Genomic DNA, 26,520 nt, shown 5'->3' with positions numbered 1-26,520 from the left:
GGCCCGTCTTGGCAACGTCACGGGCCCTGCGAACCAACGCACAGCCGCAGCCGGCCCTGCCTACAGGAATTAATAGAAACATAGTGCAATGACGGGTTCTAACAAGCTGTTCTCCGGCATTACCATTATACAGTGAGGCGTCCTTTTCGACATGTTGGTCGAAAGAAGACAGAGAAGAAAGCGCAATAGTACGGCGAGTCCACTTTCCTGCCTTCAGACTCAGCCGATTGAGGACGCTTTTCATTGATACATTTTTTTTTAGTTTTCTCTCATTATCATTTTCATATTATAATCCATACCTGTATAAGCGCCCTTGAGGAAGTTTTTTACGAAAATGGCGTTATATAAATCATTTTTTATATAACCAAGATTTTTATTATTATTATTATTATTAAGGCCCAGTAGACAATAAATCACTATTAAGTTTGTAGTATGGTCTATACATGTATATTGCCTATACCCAGTTATGGGATTCAAAAATTTCTAGAACCGGTTCGCCCTTTAGAAGCACTACCCCTACCCCCCGTCTATAAAAAAAATGTTTTTACATTTTTTTCTTTCAAACCCTTATCCGCACCCCAATGGTGCATAGGGCACTGCATCATATAAACTCATTTTGTCAATATTAATCGTTAATCGCTTTTGTAGAATATATGTACATATATTTTATTGCATTGTATTTTTAAATATTTCAAGTCTTTTGAATTACGAAACTCCCATACTCCAGTGTCCTATAATGAAACTAGCAACTAGCGACATCTCCCGTCAAAATAAAATATCACACGCATTTCAGTTAAATCTGTTTTGCTTCTGCGCATGCGCATTGACAAATATTATTATCGACATCATCCACAGATGGCAGTAATGTGTCTAAAATATTTGTCTTTCACATTTTTCATTTTCCTTGGGAGGTGAAGGGGAAAGTTACTGAGGGTGGTGGTGCGCTCTAAGAGAAACTGCTAGGGGTGTCAATAATCAACAAATTTTAATAAAATCAGAAAAGAAGCTGGAAATATGTACATTTACAGTGGCGATCATTTATGTTGTTATTTGTGGCTAATTTTAATTAAATGTTGTTACTAAACAAAAATTAAGTTATAATTAAAATGTAGGGAACTTTGTTTTAAAATCGCAATAAATATTTTATTATAACTTAATTATAATGTCTACCGGTTTCGAAGCTAATCGCTTCTTTATCAGTCTAGATAGATATATTATAAATTGTTTTATCCGTTTTTTTTTTAATTTCATTTAGTGTTTGTACCTTGCTTATAAATACAAGGTATTACAAATATTTTTTTTTACATATTTACTAGTGTTTTCAAAGACACATTGTATGGGGAAAAGGTAAAGCAGTGCAGTTCAGCCGCTCTACTCTACCATATTTTGGCTCCATATACTTATATACTCGTACAAGGTTAAATAAACGTTTCTACACGAGATAAGTTATTACATATAAATTATAACAGAAAAGTGCATTACAACTGCTTTAAACTAACATTCATTGTTTTAAATGGTTGCGAACAATACAAACGGTTACGGAAATGAGTCACGCGCCAAAATATCGGCGATCAATAAAGCTCAAAGCCATAATTCTCTGCACTTCGTATCTTACATTGTCCCACAGACAATAATGCATTCGGTGAAGATATAAGTACGTCTTAAATTCAAATTTAACCCTCTTTTTCCAATACCATTATTTGCGTACAAAAAGAAAAATAGTCTTCTTCCTGGCTCCTTCCCAGCTTGTCGTTTTTATAGACTGTTGGGATCAGCTCTTCTCGTCCTCAGGTTGTAGGTCTTTCTGTCATGGATAACGTCACCTAGGCCATGTCTTCGAATCATTTATCTTTCTGCAGCATCCAAGAGCTCTTTGGTCTTCCTCTAGATGTTATTCGAGAAAGATCCACGGCGATTGCCTTGGAACACAGAATAAAGCGTACATAAAGAAAAATATATCAACCAAATTTATGAAGCTATTAAACCCAATTTTTGTTGTTCAAACCTCGACAAGTAAAACAAGCTTCAACATTTGACAAAACAATCTTCAGAAAATGTAACATTTCTTTAAAAAAAAACTCAAAGGAGATGAGGAAATGTAAGTTCATTTATATGAACGAAATTGATGAATTCCTAACGGATCGACTTGTAAACTATGAGAAACCCGTTCCTTTTAGTTGTGTGGGCCGAAATCAGGGTAATAGTTTATAGATGAGTGGGTTGTTTTGGTGAGATATAGACGTACCTACATATAAACAAAGAGAAAAGTCAATATCGAAAAAATATAAATTGAATTAAGAAAATAAACTTGGCCAGGAACCTTATATACAAGATATTTAATGAACGGGTAGTAAAAATATTTTTCAACAAAAGCGTACATTTACGCAACACAGAATTGAACCTTATAAATAAATTAATTTCTTCCTGGCTCCATCGTAACTTATCGGCTAAAATAAAAATACTACTGGTATAAGGGGTTAAGAGTTCTCTACACGTTTATCATAACATCCGTTAAAATTAATAATTATAATTATTGTCATTACATTAGCATTTCAATTGACTATCGGAAGTAGTATTACACAAAACTAATCAATAATTTTGCTTTGTGTCATAATTCAAGCTAAATAATTATCTTTTAAGTCGAGACTCTATCGTTATCTGAGACGATGTGAATTGAACTCGAATAGAGATACGATGTTTTTTTTATATAAATTATATTGATTAGACTTGCATAAAATTTTTAATATTACAATGATTTAAATACTGGTATTAGTTTGCTCTTATGCAAATCACAAAACTTGAAAAATCATAGCAAGTTATTCAAATCACAAAACTTGAAAAATCATTGAAAGTTTTAAGTCTATTATCAAATAAAAATTATTTAAAAAAACACTGAACTTCTTCATTGTTAATAAAGATACATGAAGTCTGAGTTGTAAAATTTTGTTTTTTGTTTTAATCTATATGAAATGTTATTCCAATTTTTATATGGGTTGGTCTTTGTTATTTTTATTGTATTGTTTTTTTGTTCAGTTTTTTTTTATTGTCATTTTCAACCATCTTTACCGCCTTATTTAGAAAATATGACAAGACAAATAAATTCATTATGTGACAAATCTTGATTGATATATGATATTGAATTCATTGTTTCTATTGAACTGTATTGTATCTATCGTATTGTTTTTAGTGATCAAACTTATTCATTAATTATTTACTAAACACATTTACTATAATTTTATGATATTTAAACTGAATATGCTATATAATCCTTGTACATAATAGACAAGGAAACCACCTTTACTGGCGCGTAGCTAAAATATAAGATTGAATACGTTATTTAAATAGTATTAAAAAATAGTATTTCACACACCGCAGAAAAAAATTATGCTTTTTAAATAAGTATCTATCTAATTTATATGAATTACATTTACATTAAAGTTTAAAAGAGCTATTATTGTATACATTTATCTATTTTTGATTATTCACATTAATTCGATTGATCCAATTGCTGGTGATTTGATCAATTTTTCGTTACGGAGCCAATTAATTATTAAAATGATGTCACCGCTTATCTCAAACGATAATTTGTTATCATCCTGATTCTGTAACCAAGTAAGATTCTTCATTTAATTGACTTTATCGTCGTAGAAGTCATTTGTAAATTTCTGGAAATAACAATTATAGATAACATTACGTCTCATAGTTTTTTTTTGGAATCGCCTATACTTAAAATTTAGGGACTTTTACTCAGAAACAGAAAAACTTATTATTACTCACTGTTAATTATTATATATTATGGATTGAAGAATAACAAGAATTATCAAAATAAAATTTAAATTGGTTGTTTTATTTTATTCAATTACTTTTGGCTGCTTTTAACAAATTTTGTACTAATATTTAACACACCGCTCACTCCTTTCAACAATAATATAATAAAAATATAATAAAATGTATGAAAAATAAATATAAAGTCACTTATTGAACTTTTTACTGTACAACAGATATTTTTAGGTAAAACCTGAAGGTCTTTCTCTGTTTGAAAAATATTTAGTTCATTTAAAAAATTATTAAATAATACATTTTCTTCAAAATGCAAAAACAACACTTTTTGCCCTGTAGCGGGTAAATATTAACTTAGAAATATGCCGCTTTTGCTGGGATATTGTACATTTTCTGGCCATTCCGAAAACATGTCCAACTGAATATTGACGATTTTTGATACAATATTTGACGTTGTTAATTTTTTTTTAAATTACCTTACGTCCAAGTGACTGTGAAATCTAGCTACGGCTAATGCAACACCGTTTATCATGTCCCTACTCAGGCTTCAACTTTATAAGTTTCATAGCCTATGCCTACTTGTAAGTGGATTTACTCTTTATGTTTAAACTTACTATAATTTCATGTAATTCATGAGTGAAAATTCTAGGCAAAAACACTCGCAGACGTTGTTAAAAGGAGTGAGCGATATGTGAAACTGTATTTTTTTCACAGTTTGACAATGCATCTCAAGGTGGAACGACAGCTGCTGTCGTCACAAAAATAAATACATAAAATAAATCGTGAATAGTGTTTCGAGTCATATTTATAATAATATACTATACAAACCATAAAAGCATTTATGAAATGCATTGAAATAAAGCAATTTCTAATGACGTGCATTCATAGAGGCATATTGGATTAACAACAGGGTTGCCAATATTTACTTTTATCTACCCGACAACAGCCTTATGATCATAATATACATATTAATAGGCTTTTAGTTAAATTTATAAGATTTATTTTCATAATTATTTATCCTGCGGCAGAGAATCGTGTATTTTTAACCCAATTCAAATAAACGGTGTTCAACCGACAGCAAATAGGATATGATCCGTGAGACTAGTGCCAAAAAAAATTAAAAAATAGGCGACACGTAGGTAAAAATTGATTAATATCTTAATTTTTTGTTAATATTCGCTACTTTTAAGAAAAAAAATTCACCGGGGCGCAGATTTGAAAAAGAGGCAACATGTTTTATTTAAACCACAACGCAGCTACCGTAAATATTATCACCATAGATTAAAAACCTATAAAAGTGCCTTAGCTTACATTCACTTACTTTATGAATCAATTAAAATTGAGCAAACAAAACGAATCACACAAAATAAATAATATTGCAAGTTTTTCAATCTTCTCCGCTCAAGTCCCCCGGTCGATAACCTCTCGAATGGCAACCCTAATTCAAGTTCCAACACATACAAACGGCGTGCATTCGGTCCAACTGGATTAGTATTGGATTCTCACTCGAGCGGGTAGGGTGTGTTTCTAGCGTGATTTCTACAATCGTTCCTTTGTTTACTGCATTTTATCATTCGAGATTACTCATTTCTTTGATAATACTCGTCAAGTTACGTTATATACGCACAACCGAGTGAACCATCTAAAATAATAGACGTTGCTTGCAGTTTTGTGTCAATGTTTTCATAATTTTAGTGAAGCCTGCGATGACAGTTACTGGCGACATTTTGCCGATCCCGGAGTTCGTATTTCGTTAGTTCTTTAAAAAACCTCGACGTTGTTAATAACTTACGACATAAGTGATTATTATTAATAGCAAGTGGAACATAAACAATAATTGTTTTGTTTTTTGCCTTCGCGTTTCTTTGTTGGCGACTGACGGTCTTGTGCAAACAAGAAAAAATCAAAACAAAAGAGGTCCGTGAGTGTTATTTACTTTTTTTTCACCATTTTTTATTTGTTAACTGTCAATTTTTTGCTGTTTTTGAAAGTGTTTTTAATGAACAGATATATTAAGTCGCATGTTTCATTAGGAGTTGATAATAATTTATAATTACACATTGATCTTTTTCGTTGTTTCTGCAATATCTTCCATTTTGATTAAATAAATATAAAGATAAATTTAGCATTTTTTCCCTATTTCTAACAAACTAACTAACTAATAAAGAGTATCCAGAGAGAATAGAACACCATACCAATCTGTCTTTGCAAAAAATCTTCGTACCTTCCACATTCATGCATCTCCTCATACGTACTTATAACTTATTTTATTTTAATATAGCTTTACTCTATTTCGATGATAATAATAGCAAAATTCAACTTTTTTAACAATTAGTCCGTTACCAAGTGCATAGTTTACATTTCAGATTAAATTAACGGTAATAACCGTAAACACAGAAAACCAACGAACATTCGGTTAAAACCATCGTACTCTGTAGTATGTAAATTACATGAGCTCAAGAAACTGAACTGTTCGTTATACAAAACCAAATTTCAGTTATAATTCATATCCGCATCATGAAATTTTATATAATATTGTGCAATATTTCATGAATTGTCCCTGGTTTATTTGATTACTCGTTTTTTTTATAAAATATATATGTATTTGAATAAATAAATAGTATAATTTATATTTGAAAGACTAACTTTGTGATTTTCCATTTTATAATCAAAATGTAACTTTGTTTTAAAATCACTATAAATATTTTATTGTGACTTAATTTTACAACATTTCGAGTGTGTCCAAATACTTGTTCACAAAATCTGGATTATCTCCAATTACAGGAGTTATTTTCATATATCGCTCACTCCTTTCAAGAACGTCATAAATCGAAAAACTTGATTTTTCAGGAGAACGTTTTTAAAATAGAATACAATGTTTTAAAAATAAATATCAATCCACTTAATGAACTTTTTACTGTGCAACAGATCTTTTTAACTAAAACCTTAAGGTTTTTTCTCCATTTGATAATTATTTAGTACGTTTAAAAAATTATTAAAAAATACTTTTTCTTCATAATGCAAAAACAACTCTTTTTGCCCTGTAGTGGGTAAATATTAAGTTAAAAATATGCCTCTTTTGATGGGATATAGTACATTTTCTGGGCATTCCGAAAACATGCACAACTGAAAATTGACGATTTTTGATTTATGACGTTCTTGAAAGGAGTGCGCGATATATTTTATATGTATCCAGATTTTGTGAACAAGTATTTGGACACACTCAAAATGTTGTAAATAAACTGTCTGGTCAAATTATAAGCTTAAATAATAAAAATGAAAATGGTATTTTCTGGCGTTTCTCATGTGTGTGATTATAATCCAGGATTCGGACCTCAAATACTAATATAAGAGTTTCTGCTTAGTAAAAAGCTTTTTTACATCTCACCAAAAGATGTCTCTAGTGAAGTTCTAGTGATTCAAGAACAAGGTTTCTAAATTGGTTCACATATACAGAACTTTCAAGAATTTGAGTAGTGTGGTTGTCAATAATGGGTAGAATTGGTGAATGTTACACGTGTGTAAAGTGATCACTTAAACCAGCCTATGACGGTCGTCAGCCCCGTAAATGCCCCGACTTCCATATTCTTCTTCATCTTTGATGATATGTCAAAAAATAATATGACTTACTTAATTTTAATGTCTACTGATTTTGAAGCTAACCGCTTCCTTAATGAAAAATAAACATAATTTACAATGAGTAAAGAAAACACTTCGTTTTTTACCACTTGAGTTTTATTATAGACTACATGTTTCAGAAGTTAAACTTCCATCATTCAGGTCTGTATAATAACAATGTATATGTTATTATACAGACCTGAATGATGAAAGTTTAACTTCTGAAACATGTAGTCTATAATAAAACTCAAGTGGTAAAAAACGAAGTGTTTTCTTTAATCATTGTAATATGTCTTACCACAATGTTAATGCCGAAACAATAAATAAAATAAACATGATTTAATATGGATTTACGTTTAATTTAATACGTCCGCCTCCGTAGTATAATGGTCAGCACGCTCGGCTACCGTTCTGGAGGTCCCGGGTTCGATTCCCAAGGGGGGTAAAATAAAATATAAGTGATTTTTTCACTGTAATATTTATTCAATATTACCATGAACTGGTACCTGAAACGGAGGGCTGATCACCTTTCCTTCATGTGTAAACGATCAAGATAACACTGCGTTTATATGACGCAGCGCCCTATGCACCATTGGGGTGCGGATAAGGGTTTTATTATTATTATTAATTTAATATTTAAAAAAATTGTTGGTGTTACCTACACAAAATATGGCTTGACTTAGTATTGCATCCACTGCTTAGTAAAGCTGGAATAAAAATTAAAAAGTCATTTGTTGTTTTTGGCCCGAAGTCTTTAATTATGAATTGCACAGTCGAAATTTCGAAAGGCATAATTATTTAGAAAGGTTTAATTAGAGAGAGAGGAAGTTCACATCGTTCAAGTCCCATGATTGAAGTTAAGAACAATAGAAGAAGAGAGAGAAACGTTCATTAATTGTAGTATTTATTTACACTGGGTTAATGAGAAACTATTTGCCGTTTATTGCAGTTTTCAGTCTCCACATTCTTCCTAACCTTTAGTTTAACTAACCTTTAGTTATATTATTTATTTATCGATTTATTATTTATTTACTTGTCCGCTTCTATGCTATCTTACTAGTTTAATATTGCCCTGAAAAAAAACCCAAAGGATTTTAAACTTGGAAGTATAATATATTGACTTAGTAAAAATGACTAACTTCATTGATGTTTATTTTCTTGCCAAGCAAAAGTGACTTAAATGGCCCTCCTGAACATTTTACATTTTGGTAGGTAGTTGGTCACTTTCTCCTGTACGACTACGGTATGTATATCAATAGATACGGGCTCAGAATTTTTATATTCCTTCGTAATACAATTACGTATTACATCAAAGTATTATATGAGTAATTTAAAGTAATATATTTCCGCCTCAATAGTGTAATGGTCAGCATGCTCGGCTGCCGTTTTGGAGGTCCCGGGTTCGATTCCCAAGGGGGCTAAAATAAATGTAAGTGATTTTTTCACTGTAATATTTATTCAATATTACCATAGACTGGTACCGGAAGCGGAGGGTTGATCACCTTTCCTTCATGTGTAAACGATCAAGATAACACTGCGTTTATATGAGACAGTGCCCTATGCACCATTGGGGTGCGGATAAGGGTTTTATTATTATTATTATTTATTGATTCGGCATTAACTTTGTGGAATGACATGATTATTTTATTAAAATTAATGGGAAAATAACCACTCATTTGACTCTCATACACTTAAATTATTAAACTCTGTTACAAATAAAGGTCAAGTCATGAAGTATTTAGAAAATTTAGAAAAACATAAAAATTTAAATTCAGATAAAACAATAATTAATAATATACTGTTTCAAAATACGTCACCATTATTATCAATGTTTCCTTTTACAAAAAGTCTTGTTCCTTAACCCCCCTCCCTATATTTATTAACCTATTTATACACCAAAATACATTTTCATTCGTTAGTTTTAATTTGTACCAGAAGATGAAAACAATTGTCGTTTTCGAAACTAGTCGTAAATAAAAATAAAACTCGATAAAGTGGATTATTCAAGTGTTTAATTTTAATAAAACCTTTAGTTAAACTTTACTAATATTTAAAAATATATTGCAAAATATATTTTATGTCCCCCTCCGTAGTAATGGTCAGCAAGCTCGGCTACCCGGTTCTGGAGTTCCCGGGTTCGATTCCCAGGGGGGAGGGTCAAATAAATATATGATTTTTTCACTCGAATATTTATGCAATATTATCCTGGATTGGTACCTGAAGTGGAGGGCTGATCACCTTTCCTTCACGTGTTAATGATCAAGATAACACTGCGTTTATATGATGCAGTGCCCTATGCACTATTGGAGTGCGTATAAGGGTTTGAAGAAGAACAATATTTAATTTTTATTTTTTTATTTTTTCCATATGAATTTTATTTGACCAGTATCTGTGTTTCGTCGTAACCGACATGCCCGGTCTGATGATGGTGGTAACAACGAAACCCGGTCACTAGTCTTGATAAAGCTTTCACAACATAAGGAAATACTTTTTTTTAAATGTACATATCGCTGGTAAAATGCCATAGGGCCACAACGGAAAAAAAACACTATTTTTCCAAAAATGGCAATTTCTAACGCTAGAATCATGGGTGTCTTTCGAATATGAAAATAATGACGATTTAAATACCATTTTAGTAGAAAAGAGTTTTATTTATTTTTTTGATACATTTTTGACGATACATTTTAATAATTTTTCTTTCTTCTTTCTTATTAAAATAATGTTTTTTTTTTACATTTCTTAACACCGATTCTCAGACTATCGGGTTTGTGGGATGATTTATATACAGCTTATTCCTTTCCGGAAATCCATTTTGAACATGTACGTATTTCCGGAACGTAGAGGTGCTTTATTTATTTGTAATATAATATCACTTCAGGTTGCTATGAACAAATATTTATAAATAATCATTCAAAAACCGCAAGCGTCTACCACAAGTAACCGAGAAGATAGGTACCGTGGATTATATTATCTACACTACAGTCCAAAGTATTCTGCCCTGTGATGTTTTTTTTTCTATTCTTTCAATGTCTTTTTTGACATCTTGACATGTATTTTTTAAAGTATTACATATCTTACGCACGTTTGATATATTAAACGATTTGGTATGTTTCAATATAGCCGTATCGGTAATATGAATAATTCGGAGGTTACAAACAACAGTAATCCTTTATTCATCACAACTTCTAACGGTGAATGTTGCACGTGTGTAAAGCGATCACTTAACCAGCCTATGACAGATAATATATGTAAATACCCATACTTCCTAATTCTTCTTATATGTTGGAATGTCAAAAAATGTAAAATAACTCCCAAGTAGAGAAAACCCAGATTTGTGAACAAGTATTTGGACACTGAAAATATGAAATTCATCAAATAATTCTATGGTTGTATTTTTTAACAGATTTTTTGATCGCTGCAACGACTTAATCGTTAGTCGCGTGAGGGTATGGTGATCAGTTCTGCGCTCCAGATTCTTGAATCTAGGAGATTAATACATTTGATAGGATAATTTATATATATATATATATATATATATATATATATATATTGAGAAATATTGTAGATTTTGTACCATTTTCATATTTGTTTTCCTACAATGCAATGGCCCCATTACTTTGTTCTATATATTAATAAAATGGATTCTACGAAATTCTAAGAGTAGGTAGTAATATCAATAGTTCGGTTTATACACGATAAAGTACATCTTATAAAAGGTTATCAGGAGCGCATCGACTCCAAGCGGCTGGATACTGTCCTGGTGAGAGACTTTTGGTCCGCAGTGTACCCAGTTCCTTGCAATAATATTCCAGTAGACCTTAATGACGAATCACGTTACAATTGCTTTATCTTTAGTCGTTTTGTCATTGTCATTATTCATGTCGTATGACATCACGACTGGACTAGCTCGTCAGAACCCGATCATTATTATTTTTGTAGAAATTCAAATAACGTTTGAACGGAATCGAGAAATGTCTCGTTGCAAAAACAAAATGTCTTTATCTTGTGGGAAAATGTGTTATTATTTTAGTGAATGTACAAATTATGTACGTTGAAAAGCATAATAATTATGAGAACCGGAAATTTATCCAAATATATTAATAAATAAAAAAATCAGCAAATTTTTTTGGAACATTTTGAGTGTGTCCAAATATATTTGCACAAATCTGGATTATCTCCGAATAGGAGTTATTTTCTAAATTAAGTCTGCCTATTAGTCTTCTCAACTTTTGCTATATTTTATTCTTGCTGTTTACTTTGAACTCATTTAACATATCGCTCACTCCTTTCAAGAACGTCATATATAAAAAAAAACGTCAATTTTCAGTTGTGCATGTTTTCAAATGCCCAGAAAAAAGTACTGTATCCCAGCAAAAGGGGCATATTTTTAACTTAATATTTACCCGCTACAGGGCAGAAAGTGTTGTTTTTGCATTTTGAAGAAAAGGTATTGTTTAATAATTTTTTGAAATATACCAAATATTTTTCAAATGGAGAAAACACCTTCAGGTTTTACCTAAAAAGATCTGTTGCATAGTAAAAAGTTCAACAAGTGGCTTGATACTTATTTTTATTACATTGTATTATATTTTTAAACTTTAAAAACGTTCTCCTTAAAAATCAAGTTTTTGATTTATGACGTTCTTGAAAGGAGTGAGCGATTTGTAAAATTTTGTAATTCAAATGTTACAATTAAGTACCTGTTTTATTTGTTATTCATTATTGTAAATGTATTTATGTTAATGTTCTGTTAAATTTCTAAATAAATAAATAAATATTTTTTAATATCTCAACTAAGAATATGAAAGTCTGGGGATTGTTTCGAGTTTGACCATATCATATATTTATATCTAGAAGTTTCAAGAATTTCAGTAGTGTGGTTGTCTATCATGGGTTGTCTATCATTGGTGAATATTACACATGTGTAAAGTAATCACTTAACCAAGCCTATGACGGTCGTTAGACTTCCATATTCTTCTTCATCATTTTATTTGATTTGTTCGGGAATTGTACAGCTTTACATTAACAATAATAAACATTACATTACATTAACAAAAATATTTACATTAACAATAAAAAAACATTACATTACATTTACAAAAAAAGTTACATTAACAATAATAAACATTACATTACATTAACAATAATAAACATTACATTACATTAACAAAAATAGTTACATTAACAATAATAAACATTACATTACATTAACAAAAATAGTTACATTAACAATAATAAACTTTACATTACATTTACAAAAATAGTTACATTAATAAAAGCCAATTAAACAATTCCACATTTATGTCACAATAACTATCAAAACATTAAGAGATAAAAAAATAAAAAAATAAAAAATAAAAATAAATATAATAATCTAAGTTGAAATGTCAAAAAAAGTAAATATAGTCCGGTTGTTGTTGTCCAAAAGTAGCAAATTTGTGTTAAATTTCATCGAAGATGGCACGAAAATAAATTGTGAATAGAAATGATGAAATTTTCAGAAGAGCAGGGAATTTTTTTTCGCAGTAAATATTTATTTTCATCATCCCGGTAAACGGAAACATCAATTGAAATTAATTTGGCATTCATGACGCAAAAGACGGTTTAAGAAGACCGTTAACAATATTCTAAAAATAAACCATACTTTTCATACACTCGTTCACAGCGTCTACCAAAAGTAAACATTTTATAAATTTTTCTTCCGATTCGTTTTTAAATTTATTATCTGTTCAAATTTGCGGCACATTTTATAAATTTTATAAAATAAAATCAAGTTTTGTTGTTAACCATTATTAGAAAATTTATTTACAACATTTTGAGTGTGTCCGAATACTGTTCACAAATCTGAATTACCTCCAATTTGGAGTTATTTTTTTACATAATTTTTTTGAAATCTCGACATAGATGAAGAAGAACATGGAAGTCTTTCATAGACATCAATAAATAGAGCCACCAATAATTTAGCAATGACACCAAGATTAAAATAACTCCCTCGTTTCTGTGACGTCATTCATTGCCAACTTACGAAAATAACGTTTTTTTTCGAACGCGAATTTTCCAAAAGAAAATGATGAATGAAAAGATTAATTATATCAGCTGTTATAAACACAGAACGAGTCTAATACAATCCTTTATATGTTGAGTATGTTAAATTAGATATTCCTCCCGTCTGACAAAAATTCATTATCATCAATCTAATTGATACTTTTATTCGAATTAACAAAAAAAAACTACTATTTTTTTGAAAAATATATAAAATGCACTTGAACAAAAAAAAATGTGGAGTAGATAAATGCATCTTTTAATTATTTTTTTTTCAAAAACTATCTTAATTTAGAATAAAAACATATTTATCCACACCTGTGATAGGTAAACACAGAAAAAAGTACCATGAAATGGTGCTGTGTAGCGTCTCAGTATAAATACATATTTATTTATTTATTTTTCAAAACATATTACATACATAAGTCATATATATAATATTCCCGATGAGTAATTTGTATTTCTCATTTTGGGACATGGGATTAAGATTAACAAGACTGGAACACAAATAATAAAGTTACAAAAAAGATTTTAAAAAATAACCAAAACTAATACATAGCAAAATTTAAAAACGATATACAGGTATAGTAAATATGCATAAGAAGCATATTTGAAAGAAATAAATGAGAAAAACATATAGTAAAAAGCATATTTAAAATAAACAAATGAGAAAATATAAAAAAAACACAAGGTTAAAACAAAATAATATTATATATTAAAATATAATCGAATATTCTAAATATTTTACATGCCAATAGCCTGTAAAGCGGGTCACTCGTACAAAATATAATGAGAAAATCCTTGGTATTAAGGTTAGTAGTATTAATATTTGATCACCTCGAGAGGAAAATCAATAACTGAACAATTTTTAATAAGCGTCCGTGTGGAATGTGAAACGCCACCATATTTTGCGACTGGAATGTCTTCTTCTTCGGTATCAATGTTGTGGATTGGTTTGCAGCAACAAATGACACCACCTTTGTGGTATGGTAATATAGCACTTTGTGTAATACCACTTAAAAACACTACTCACTTTGTGTAATACCACTTAAAAACTCTACTCACTTTGTGTAATACCCCTTAAAAACACTACTCACTTTGTGTAATACCACTTAAAAACACTACTCACTTTGTGTAATACCACTTAAAAATACTACTCACTTTCACATTCCATCATCAGTTCAAATGTAGACGGTTATTCCGAAACCGGTAGTGGTATTTTAAAGTAATATTACACAAAGTGAACGATGAACGATAAGGTGGGTGCTATAATATTTTTTTAGGCCATTTTGTATCGTTGTATTTATTTTGAGATGCTCTGGGCGCTTGTCCACTACCCGGAATTTTACCGTCCGGCAGTCCGGTTTTGAAAAATGTAAGTGACTACGACAGTTTAGCGTGATCGAATTTACGCGCAACGTGTTCGCGCACCGATCAAGAGCTCCGATCCGAAGAAAGATGGACAAAAGCACAAGCCAATCCAAGCCAATCAGCGTTTTAAAACGCTAACTGACGTGCCGGACGGTAAAATGTGTATTTGATTACGCATTTTTATTGATTGTTGCGCGGTATGATCGATAATCCTGAAATTATCCGGAACATTGGTCTGTATGTTCCCGATAGTTAGCTAAGACAGCGTCGGCATAGATTGTTTCACATTCCTATACACAGGACCAACCTGCCGGTGGTTATGCCTGCAGGAAGAGCTACTGCTATGTTGAACAATATCTCATTGGATATTGAACTGTTGCATGTGTCTGAAGGAGTTTTCCGAAGCGGCATTCTTCTACACCATTAGCAATAGTTCTTGCATATATTTTATTTTAATGTATACGATTTAAATTTTTTATAATTTGTACTGTATATATTAATTGAAACAAATAAATTGAATTGAATTGAATTGAAAATTCCTTGTAATTTCGTGTAGTGGACAAACGCCCTCTCTCAATCTTTCACACTAAATCACTCTTTTTATTATTTTTTTAAAGAAGTTTCACTTCTATCACGCGCGATTTTTGTTATTAGCTTCAGTAGTTTTTATTTATGTATAAGTACTTATATGCAATATTTGATTTTGATATCGCGGTTCAAAAGAAAGGTTTAACCGACTTTTGTGGCCACACCTAGTATGAGATAACAGATGTAGGTATCTTTCCAACGCTACGAAACTATAAATGATAACATTGAAATTATCTTTTAAGAGGGTAGTCTATATTACAGTACGCCAAATATTGCTCATTCCTTTCAAGAACGTCATAAATCAAAAAACTTGATTTTTCAGTAGAACGTTTTTAAAGTTTTAAAATATAACACAATGTATTAAAAATAAATATCAAGCCACTTGTTGAACTTTTTACTGTGCAACAGATCTTTTTAGGTAAAACCTGAAGGTTTTTTCTCCATTTGAAAAGTGTTTAATATATTTTTAAAAAATAATTAAATAAAACATTTTCTTCAAAATGCAAAAATAACATTTTCTGCCCTGTAGCGGGTAAATAGTAAGTTGAAAATATGCCGCTTTTGCTGGGATATAGTACATTTTCTGGGCATTCCGAAAACTGCTCTTTTTCAACGCAAAATTTTGCTCACCGATGAGGCATATTTTTGGTTAAATGGCTATTTTAAAGACGATGCCGGCCAGAATGTTACGGTCAATGGAGAGCGTTACAGAACCATGATTACTCACTTCTTAGTACCTCAGTTGAATGGCATTGATGTAAAAGAGCTGTGGTTTCAACAAGATGGCGCAACATGCCACACGGCGGGTGCCACCATCAATTTAATGCGGGAAAATTGAATTTGTATACCTCTGAAAAAAACACCGTTTATAAAGGCAATCGTGAATACGCGTAATAGTGATATGAGCAAACCTTATTTAACGCCTATAGAGACTCTCCCCTTGAACACCATGCATTCTAAACCTACAGTAAACGCGTTATTTATAGGATTACGGATGAACCATGCATGTCTTTAACACATGCGTTCTCGGCTTCATTATTTCTATTTTCGTTCGAGTCAGCTGTTTATACACGACTTGCCCATTCGACTCCAGTGTCTTCCAGTCCAATTGATTACCACCCAATCGTTGTTTTGTAATGGAGATTCCAAAATGTTGACAAGACTGAATTTGTATTTCACCTTTGGTAACTTTTGTATGTTGGTATAACTACAATAGATTCCGAGCAGAGAACTCAATTGCTTTAGTATCTGTAAAACTACATATCGCTCACTCCTTTCAAGAACGTCATAAATAAAAAAACTTGATTTTTCAGGAGAACGTTTTTAAAGTTTAAAAATATAGTACAATGTATTAAAAATAAATATCTAGCAACTTATTGAACTTTTTACTATGCAACAGATCTTTTTAGGTACAACCTGAAGGATTTTTCTCCATTTGAAAAATATTTAGTATATTTAAAAAAATAATTAAACAATAACTTTTCTTCAAAATGCAAAAACAACACTTTCTGCCCTGTAGCGGGTAAATATTAAGTTAAAAATATGCCTCTTTTGCTGGGATATAGTAAATTTTCTGGGCATTCCGAAAACATGCACAACTGAAAATTGACGATTTTTGATTTATGACGTTCTTGAAAGGAAGTGAGCGACATGGGTTCAATATCTTATATCAATCGAGATTTGTGACATAGCTCATTCTACGGTTAATGATTAATGACACTTTGTGCCCTATGAAGGAGAATGAATAGGTTTTGATTCTGCTTTTGGTTTTGATCGACAGGCGATGCGAATCACCCAAGCCTCCGAGGAGTCAGAAGAACGAAGGTAATACCGCCGGCGTCAGATCAGGTCCAGATAGTATGAACAACAGGCACTTCAAGATGAACGGGTCGCAGGTGTTCCCGGCGCATCCAGACTGCGCCAACAACAACGGTGGAGCGTCGCCCGGGAACAAAGTATCCAGGTAAGCCAATAGGAACCCCGGAAATCCGAGCCAATAGTAACGTTGTACGTGGCTTTTACATTTCAATATAATATTACAGTACATACTTAAGTAGCAATACATCGAGATTACTGTATACTTGATTAACTTTTCAATATGTTTAAATTAAAATCAGCTTAAGTATATAAGTGTCTGCCTCCGTAGTGTAATGGTCAGCACGCTCGGCTACCGTTCTGGAGGTCCCGGGTTCGATTCCCAAGAGGGGTAAAATAAATATAAGTGATTTTTTCACTGTAATATTTATTTAATATTACCATGGACTGGTACCTGAAGCGGAGGGCTGATCACCTTTCCTTCATGTGTAAACGATCAAGATAACACTGCGTTAATATGATACAGTGCCCTATGCACCATTGGGGTGCGGATAAGGGTTTTATTATTTTATTTTATTAAGTATAAATAATAATTGTATGTGATAAATATGTTCTTCGGTCTTTGCGTGTTTTTAAATGATTTCCTACAAATGTTTTTCTTCAAAATCATGGGATTTCGGATTTTCTGGGTTTTACTGTAACCCTTACAACATTGTCCGAATGTGGGTTTGTCCACTCGGGAGTTATTTACCTACATATATTGATTGACATCTCATGAAGAAGAATATGGAAGTCCGGATGCTTACGGGGCTTCAAACACTTTTTACATATTCTTTATTTATACGGCACAAGTGCCTTTTGCAAAAGAATATGCGATAGTAATAATAAAGAGCGTATATTAATAAGAAAAGTGTATAGATTATAATACAGGATTAAGTACAGTAAACCCTCCGACAACGTTGACATTGGTTTTCTTTAGGGAATTTTATAAGAGGTTAATGTTTAAAATTGTATTTTCAAATTTCAACTAGTGGAAATGACTGAAATGAGCCATTTAAAATTGAAATACAATTTAAAAACATTAACTTCCCTGTAACGCCCCCTCCGATAATGTGGTACCTATCTCAGCGTTATAGGGGGGCTTACTGTAATATAAATAAGTATATGTACTGTATGTACTGTATATATCGCTCACTCCTTTCAAGAACGTCATAAATCAAAAACCGTCAATTTTCAGTTGTGCATGTTTTCGGAATGCCCAGAAAATGTACTATATCCCAGGAAAAGCGGCATATTTTTAACTTAATATTTACCCGCTACAGGGTAGAGAGTGTATTTTTTGCATTTTGAAGAAAAGGTATTGTTTAATTATTTTTTTAAATATACTTAATATTTTTCAAATGGAAAAAAAAAACCTTCAGGTTTTAACTAAAAATATCTGTTGCACAGTAAAAAGTTCAATAAGTGGCTTGATATTTATTTTTAATACATTGTATTTTATGTTTGAACTTTAAAAACGTTCTGAAAAATCAAGTTTTTTGATTTATGACGTTCTTGAAAGGAGTGAGCGATATGTACTGTATGTACTGTATATAATATGTACTGTAATATAAATAATGTAAGATAAGTAGTTTTTTGACAATTTGGCGACAATAGCTAGACCTCATATATGAGGGATTAATGCAGAAGAGGGTTGAATTGTTTTTGTCTCGTTGGCAGGATCCCCCAGCCGCAGGCGCGGCCGCCGCGGCTCTCGGAGTCGGGGGACGCGGGGGATAGGGCTCCGGCGCCGGCCGCCCTATCACGAGCGGCTTCGCGCGAGGAGCTGGTCGGGGGGCACGCGGAGCGCTGGCGCGCGCGCTACCAGGAGGCCGACCGCAAGTACAAGGGGCTGCTCGTCAAGAGCGAGAAGGGTGAGCACACAAGCACTTCGGCTCGAAGCATTCTTATAACATGCTCTGTTTTTTCTTCTCAAAGCCTCTCCTGCCTCCTCTTTCCTTCTTTCCATATTTTTATTACTCATGTATGATTCACAGATACACACATACACACCCTCCTACATACACATACACACACCCTCACACACAATCACCCCAACCACAAACATTACTTTCATTAATCACTAATTATAATAAGAACAACATCGGTGGATTTTTGTAATTGTCTGTAGATTTATTAATTGTTATTGTATATTGTATTGTTATAGCTGTAAAAATCCCAAATAAATAAATAACTGGCCTCTATCATATACATTCACAAATTTTGCTCCCTCTTTGCTTTACCTAGATATTCATTGTACAAATACCCGCAAAATTGTATTAATTTGATATATCGCTCACTCTTTTCGGTTGACATATTCGTCAATTTTCAGTTGTGCATGTTTTCGGAATGCCCAGAAAATGTACTATATCCCAGCTAAAGCGGCATATTTTTAACTTAATATTTACCCGCTACAGGGCAGAATGTGTTGTTTTTGGGTTTTGAAGAAAAGGTATTGTTTAATTATTTTTTTGAAATAAACTAAATATTTTTCAAATGAAGAAAAAACCTTCAGGTTTTACCTTAAAATATCTGTTGCACAGTAAAAAGTTCAAAAAGTGGCTTGATATTTATTTTTAAACAATTTATTAAATTTTTAAACTTTTAAAACGATCTCCTGAAAAATTATGTTTTTTATTTATGACGTTGTTGAAAGGAGTGAGCGATATGTTTTGGCTAAAAGCATCACTTTAAGTTAACTATAAACTCATTTCTTGAATGGTTTTCGCAGATACTTTGTGGCACATTTTATAAACTTTATAAAATTAAACAACTTTGTTTTTACTACGTTTTTTATTATTAGTATACTTTAACCTACCGGTTTCGACAAGAACCTTGTAATCATCAGGGTGCATTAAATTGTAAAACATTAAAATACTCATAATTAATTACATTCCCTTACCAAAAAAAAAAAAAAATGGTCAGCACGCTCGCCTACCGTTCTGGAGGTCCCGGGTTCGATTCCCAAGGGGGGTAAAATAAATATAAGTGATTTTTTCACTGTTACATTTATTCAATATTACCCTGGACTGGTACCTGAAGTGGAGGGCTGATCACCTTTCCTTCATGTGTAAACGATCAAGATAACACTGCGTTTATATAACGCAGTGCCCTATGCACCATTGGGGTGCGGATAAGGGTTTTATTATTATTATTATTACTAAAAAACTTCCACACACTCCGTAAAAAATTACACATTTAGGATTTTTTACGGAGTGCGTGGAAGTTTTTTGGTAAGTTCTTGTCGAAACCGGTAGGTTAAAGTGTACTAATAATAAAAAAGTGGTTAAAACAAAGTTGTATAAACTATAACTCGTTTATCTCAAAACTACTGTTTTTAACTAGCGGCTATTTGCCTTTGCATAAAAGCCCAGTTCTACTTTTGTTTTGCGATTCTTTGACCTTTGAGCCAAATCATTCGTATTTTCCCTGAGGGATGTGTTCAACATCTGATTGATGCTGCTTCAATTGCTCAGTTTTATTTATGGGCGGTGATAAATGACAAATGTGTACAAATTCTAAGTACGATCCTCCATCGCATATTGCACTTACAAGACTAGCGTTGCACTTAGGTCTTGGGTAAACCTGTTTTGGCCTAATAGTGCGAACTTTCGCCGGCCTGTCTGGCCCCCGATAGAGCGGTTACTCATTACGGTCGTATTAAGAAACATGTCGTAATTATTATCTGGACCAATTATACCATATATCGGCATCTCCATTCGTTAAGAAAAGGTCAAGAATGAAATTAACTGAGCGTAACACAGCGAGATGAAAACGTTTTTTTTGGCAAGGAAATATTTCGTAATACAAGCACTACTTACCAGATCTTGTGTTATCGGTAGAATGCAAAAAAAACTCTCCATAAATTGATAATTGGTGTCATGACCAAGGAATGTCTGTCTTAACCGTTAGAGTGCTGAGAATCGGAAAAATGCGGACATTCATAGCTAATCCCCTTAATTAATTATAAATGAAGCAAAAATTATAATAATTTATTTGCTGAAAACATTAAAAAACCATCTGGCAACGCTCACGGAACAAGCATAGGTCCACTCTCGTCGGAAGCCCAAAAGCTACTGCCGCTAGCCAAAGAACATTGAGCTTTGAGCTCCTCACGCTTGCACAGTGCAAGAGTGAGAGCTTATAGTGTCGCGGTTCCTGTACACTATTCGCGCGCTGTTTATACGCGAATTTGTTTCCGATATTCACAAAATACCTCCGATGTATCCGATAAATTCTGATTATTATTAATATTATTTTTTAAATCAATGCGTAAATATGTTATGGAGGAAAACCTTAAATATTTGCCTTGTATTATTATATTTATAGAGATATTATGGTTATTAGAAGCAATGTGTACAAGGTACACAACACCGGGAAGGGAGAGCCAAGAGGTGATCACTCACCTCTTAAACCTGAAAGGGCGTATCTACACCGCGTGGGCAGAGGAACTCACCTAACACTTTGACTGGGTCGCTCACAAATAATTTCACGAATGTTTCCTTCCTCGCTCCCGACCGAATTGTGAATGTGTATCGCGTGGGACTCGAACCTGCGCCGCGCGCGTGGGCCGGCCCGACGCCGACACGAAGGGCCAATTCCTCGCGTTTATTATTCAAACGACATTTTTCTCAATTTGTCGGCCATACTCGTTTGAGACAATTGTTGAATTAATCCGGAGTTTTTATTTTATTTTATTAAATTGCCCTTCGAAGACTGTTAGATTAATTATTTTTTGTCTTCTCTACCAATCTTTTTAACTTAGATTTTATTCGATTATTAGATTTTATTACTTTTTTATATTATTTTTTGACATCTCATCAAAGATGAAGAAGAATATGGAAGTCGGGGCATTTACGGGGCTGACGACCGTCATAGGCTGGTTGAAGCTGGCTAAATTGTTCACTTTACACACATTTATCGCAATAGATTTTATTCTATTCTATGATTTATTTGATTTAAAAACATTATAATAAAGTTTTTTCTTAAATGGCTAGTTACTCTATGGTTTACCCTAGTTTCCCGCCGTATTTTGTTAACCCTTCGTCGATACGCTGTGTTTACAGCGGTGGGTTAACGCCCCCTTTAGCACGTGCGCGGCACTATTTTTGGAACTAAGCAGTTTAAATTTCGGATGACGAGCGCGTCTCGTCGTTTTGGCGGAACGGAACCGCAACTGTCAAATTTTACGAACGTGCCTTCTAAATTTATCGCTTCGGCGCCACGAATCGCGAATATTACGCAGTTTTACGCTACGCTAGTTTTAGGTCCCGGGTTCGATTCCCAGCACATGTCACTACCATAGCACTATTCACATACTATGGTAGTGACGTGTAGTATTGTTTGCATACTGTTGTAGTGATTGTCCTGACGAAGAGAAGGGTACGTCTCAAGACCGGTAGACATAAAAATCTCCGTGAGTGGTTATATACTAATATTACTAACATTTTTGTAGATTTTTTTTATAGAATTGTAGTTTTTAAAAAAAAAAATTATATGGTTATAAAAGTTTTTTTGTTTATAATTTTAATTCACTTTCTAGACATTTCTACTAACAATCTTAAAATCAATAACTTGGTCCTCTCCAGTAAAAAGAGACTGAGTTCTTGTGCTTGGAGAAGGACTTGCACTTATTATTTATTGTTGGTAATCAATTTGTCCGCCTCCATAGTGTAATGGCCAGCGCGCTCGGCTACCATTCTGGAGGTCCCGGGTTCGATACCCAGGGGGTGTCAAATAAAATATAAGTGATTTTTTCACTCTAATATTTATTCAATACTACCCTGGATTGATACCTGAAGCGGAGGGCTGATCACCTTTCCTTCGTGTGTTAACAATTAAGATAACGCTGTGTTTATATAATGCAGTGCCCTATGCACCATTGGGGGCGGATAAGGGTTTGAAAAAGGTAATACAATTGATATTTTAGTGTTTTTTTTTTCGTTGTTTTGTTTGTTAGATTAGTTAGTTCAGTTAGTTCAGTTAGTCAGCTAGATCCGATTGCAACCCGACGTTGGCCGGTACACAGACGCCGAGACGCCTCCACAACCCAGACAAGCACAGCAGACAGCTTTTCTATCAGTTCCAAAGCATTTGCAGAAAATGTTCAGTCATCACCATTATTCATGTTCTGTCAAGTTCTTAGTGACGTTCTATCACGAATCCCTTGATGATTTTTGTGATTTTTCTGTTTCCAGGTCAGCGGGCCCAGAATGAGTTGGAGCGCCGCCTGCAGCTGGTGGAGGAGAGGAGCGCGGGGCTGGAGAGCGCGCTGGCGGAGAGGGAGGCCAAGCTGGCCAAGCTGAGCGCGGTGTCCGAGAGGGTCTACACGGAGTACGGCCAGCTCAGGATACAGTACGACGTGGAGACGCAGGCCATGCACAAGTGAGTGTGGCGCGAGATATTTTAACCCTTATAGTGCTGAGCTTATTTTCACATATTTTGCATATATTGCTAATTGCTTTTCATAATCACTACTTGACAAATTTGACATTTTGTAGGTAGAAATAAAAAACTTTTACTTAGAAAAATACAAAAATCAATGTTAAATTCACAGCAAAATAATTTGGTTATTTATATATAATGGTTTTCGTCCGCCTCCGTAGTGTAATAGTCAGCACGCTCGGCTATCGTTCTGGAGGTCCCGGGTTCGATTCCCAAGGGGGGTAAAAATAAATATAAATGATTTATTACTGTAATATTTATTCAATATTACCATGGACTGGTGCCTGAAGCGGAGGGCTGATCACCTTTCCTTCATGCGTAAAACGATCATGATAACACTGCGTTTATAAGACACAGTGCCCTATGCACCACTGGGGTGCGGATAAGGGTTTTAATAAATACTTATCACAAGTGTTCCGTCTAATGGTACTGGAACACTTGTGATGAGGAAGACGGAAACGCGCAGACAATTATTTATTTTCCGAAATTACAAAATTATAAGGGCGAAAAGAACAAAGCGACACCAATATATCGAAAATTATAAATTATAAACACTTATAAGGGCGAGAAGAACAAAACGACGCCCATAGAAAAAGAGCGAGCGCGACAGATACACATTTGAATTTTATTTTTATCTGAGCACACAAAAATTTGTCCTCCGCCCCTTATATATGATTTCAAAGAAGTTACATGTGGTGGGGACAATATTATAAACAAAATAAAAGTCGATGAACTGCGTCTCTTTGTTCTTCTTGCATACATTTATGAATACAATTTTAATACACAAATTCTTATAAAGAATACACAATTTTTGGAATGAACAAAAAGTAATCGCAAACCCGATTACAATCTCTACAATGTTTTTTGGCGTCTCATGCTTTACCAAAAGTAAGCAAATAGAACGCTTATAAGCGTCTCCCGCTCTACCAACAGTATGTAAATGACCCTTTTAAGCCTTTCCCGCTGATAAGAATAATAATGCGATCCCTCAGACGAATATGTGGCAAAACGATGTTTGATAGATGTTCGAACGATGAAATAAGGAAAGAATGTAAGGCTGAGATAAGCATTATCGATAAAAATTAAGAAAGGTGTGTTGAGATGGTTTGGACATGTAGAACATATGAGTGAAGAGAGAACGGTTAAACAAATTTACGAGGCGAATGTAGTTGGAAAAAGAAGCAGAGGAAGGCCGAGGAAAACTTGGCACAATCAGGTATGTCAAATACTTGAAAGCGGCCGGGGTCAGGAGTCGTAATAATCGTCGGGTATGTATGAGGAGATGCATGAATGTAGAAGAGGCGAAGAATGTTTGCAAAAACAGACTGGGGTGGCGTTCGATACTCTCTGCCTACCCCTGCGGAGGTAATTGCGTGATGGTTAGTTAGTTAGTTGATTGACATCTCAATATAGGCAGTGCACAACGGAGTCCTGGTTCCAACTCTAATGTATGGAAGTGAAACATGGAGTTGGCAAAAGAAGGATGAAAGTAGACTGAATGCAGTCGAAATGCGATCTCTTAGAAGAATGTGCAACAAAACGATGTATGATAGATGTGCGAATAGTGAAATAAGGAAGGAATGCAAAGCTGAGATAAGCATTATCGATAAAATTAAGAAAGGTGTGTTGAGATGGTTTGGACATGTAGAACGTATGAGTGAAGAAAGAACGGTTAAACAAATTTACGAGGCGAATGTAGTTGGAAAAAGAAGCAGAGAAAACCGAGGAAAACTTGGCACAATCAGGTATGTCAAATACTTGAAAGCGGCCGGGTCAGGAGTCGTAATAATCGTCGGGTATGTATGAGGAGATGCATGAATGTAGAAGAGGCGGAGAATGTTTGCAAAGACAGAGTGGGGTGGCGTTCGATTCTCTCTGCCTACCCCTGCGGAGGTAATTGCGTGATGGTTAGTTAGTTAGTTAATTGACATCTCAATATAGGTGAAGAAGACTATGGAACGCCTGGGTATTTGCAGTAACTCATTTTACTATATTTTCAGTAACAAATTTCCGTGTGTAAATAAGTTATAACGCACCTGTGATAACAGTGGCCTTTAAATTTTTATTTATCCATAAAATATTTTAATAAAAAAAGTAAATATTAATTAACACTCGAGGTTAGGAAAATTCTCAAAGTGTGTTTTAAAACAACACCAAATTATTGATGACTCACTTAAGTATTTTATTTTTATTTTATTACTTTAATTAGCTTATATTACACTAATGTAAACTATTATTTATACTTAATTTACATCATATGCATATGTATTTACATCTTCTTACAGTAAACAAAACATTTATTTTTAAATTCTTTCAGACTCTTTTCATTCTTCATACATTCAGGCATCTCATCATACATTTTCAAACCCTTATATGTACATTAAACAATTTTGTGACTCGGTTTTTTTCAACAATGGCAGTCTTATTTTCTAGTAATATGTTCATGAAAATCTTTGTTTAACACTATTTTATCCTAAAAACATATCGCTCACTCCTTTCAAGAACGTCATAAATCAAAAATCGTCAATTTTCAGTTGTATATGTTTTCGGAATGCCCAGAAAATGTACTATATCCCAGCAATAGAGACATATTTTTAACATAATATTTACCCAATATAGGGCAGAAAATGTTGTTTTTGCATTTTGAAGAAAAGGCGTTGTTTAATTATTTTTTTAAATGTACTAAATATTTTTCAAATGGAGAAAAAACCTTCAGGTTTTCCTAAAAAGATCTGTTACACGGTAAAAAGTTCAATAAGTGGCTTGATAATTATTTTTAAAACATTGTGTTATATTTTTAAACTTTAAAAACGTTCTCCTGAA

At 33.1% G+C, this 26,520-nt stretch overlaps 1 protein-coding gene across 4 annotated transcripts in view; it reads left to right on the top strand.

The window, feature by feature from the left end:
• Positions 1-5,270: 5,270 nt before the first annotated feature.
• The window catches only part of LOC148303290 (uncharacterized), a 33,402-nt gene continuing 12,152 nt past the window's right edge, over positions 5,271-26,520 (top strand). For 2 of the 4 annotated variants that reach the window (XR_015838499.1, XM_088270222.1), the window contains exons 1-4: positions 5,271-5,697; positions 17,180-17,362; positions 18,934-19,127; positions 23,451-23,637. Coding sequence is in view for 2 of the 4 variants with exons in the window: in XM_088270222.1 (XP_088126348.1) it covers positions 17,259-17,362; positions 18,934-19,127; positions 23,451-23,637 (485 nt within the window). In the remaining 2 variants the exon portion in view is untranslated. Of the gene's footprint in view, positions 5,702-17,179; positions 17,363-18,933; positions 19,128-23,450; positions 23,638-26,520 lie in introns of all 4 variants that reach the window. The other 2 variants (XR_015838500.1, XM_088270223.1) reach the window with 1 other exon arrangement.

This window comes from Brachycentrus maculatus, unplaced genomic scaffold, assembly GCF_059751285.1.
Source record: "Brachycentrus maculatus isolate JH-2025_06_01 unplaced genomic scaffold, ASM5975128v1 h1tg000374l, whole genome shotgun sequence".
NCBI classification, from domain to species: domain Eukaryota; kingdom Metazoa; phylum Arthropoda; class Insecta; order Trichoptera; family Brachycentridae; genus Brachycentrus; species Brachycentrus maculatus.
Note: the sequence above shows the minus strand (reverse complement) of the source record. Positions and strands in the feature narration are given on the sequence as shown.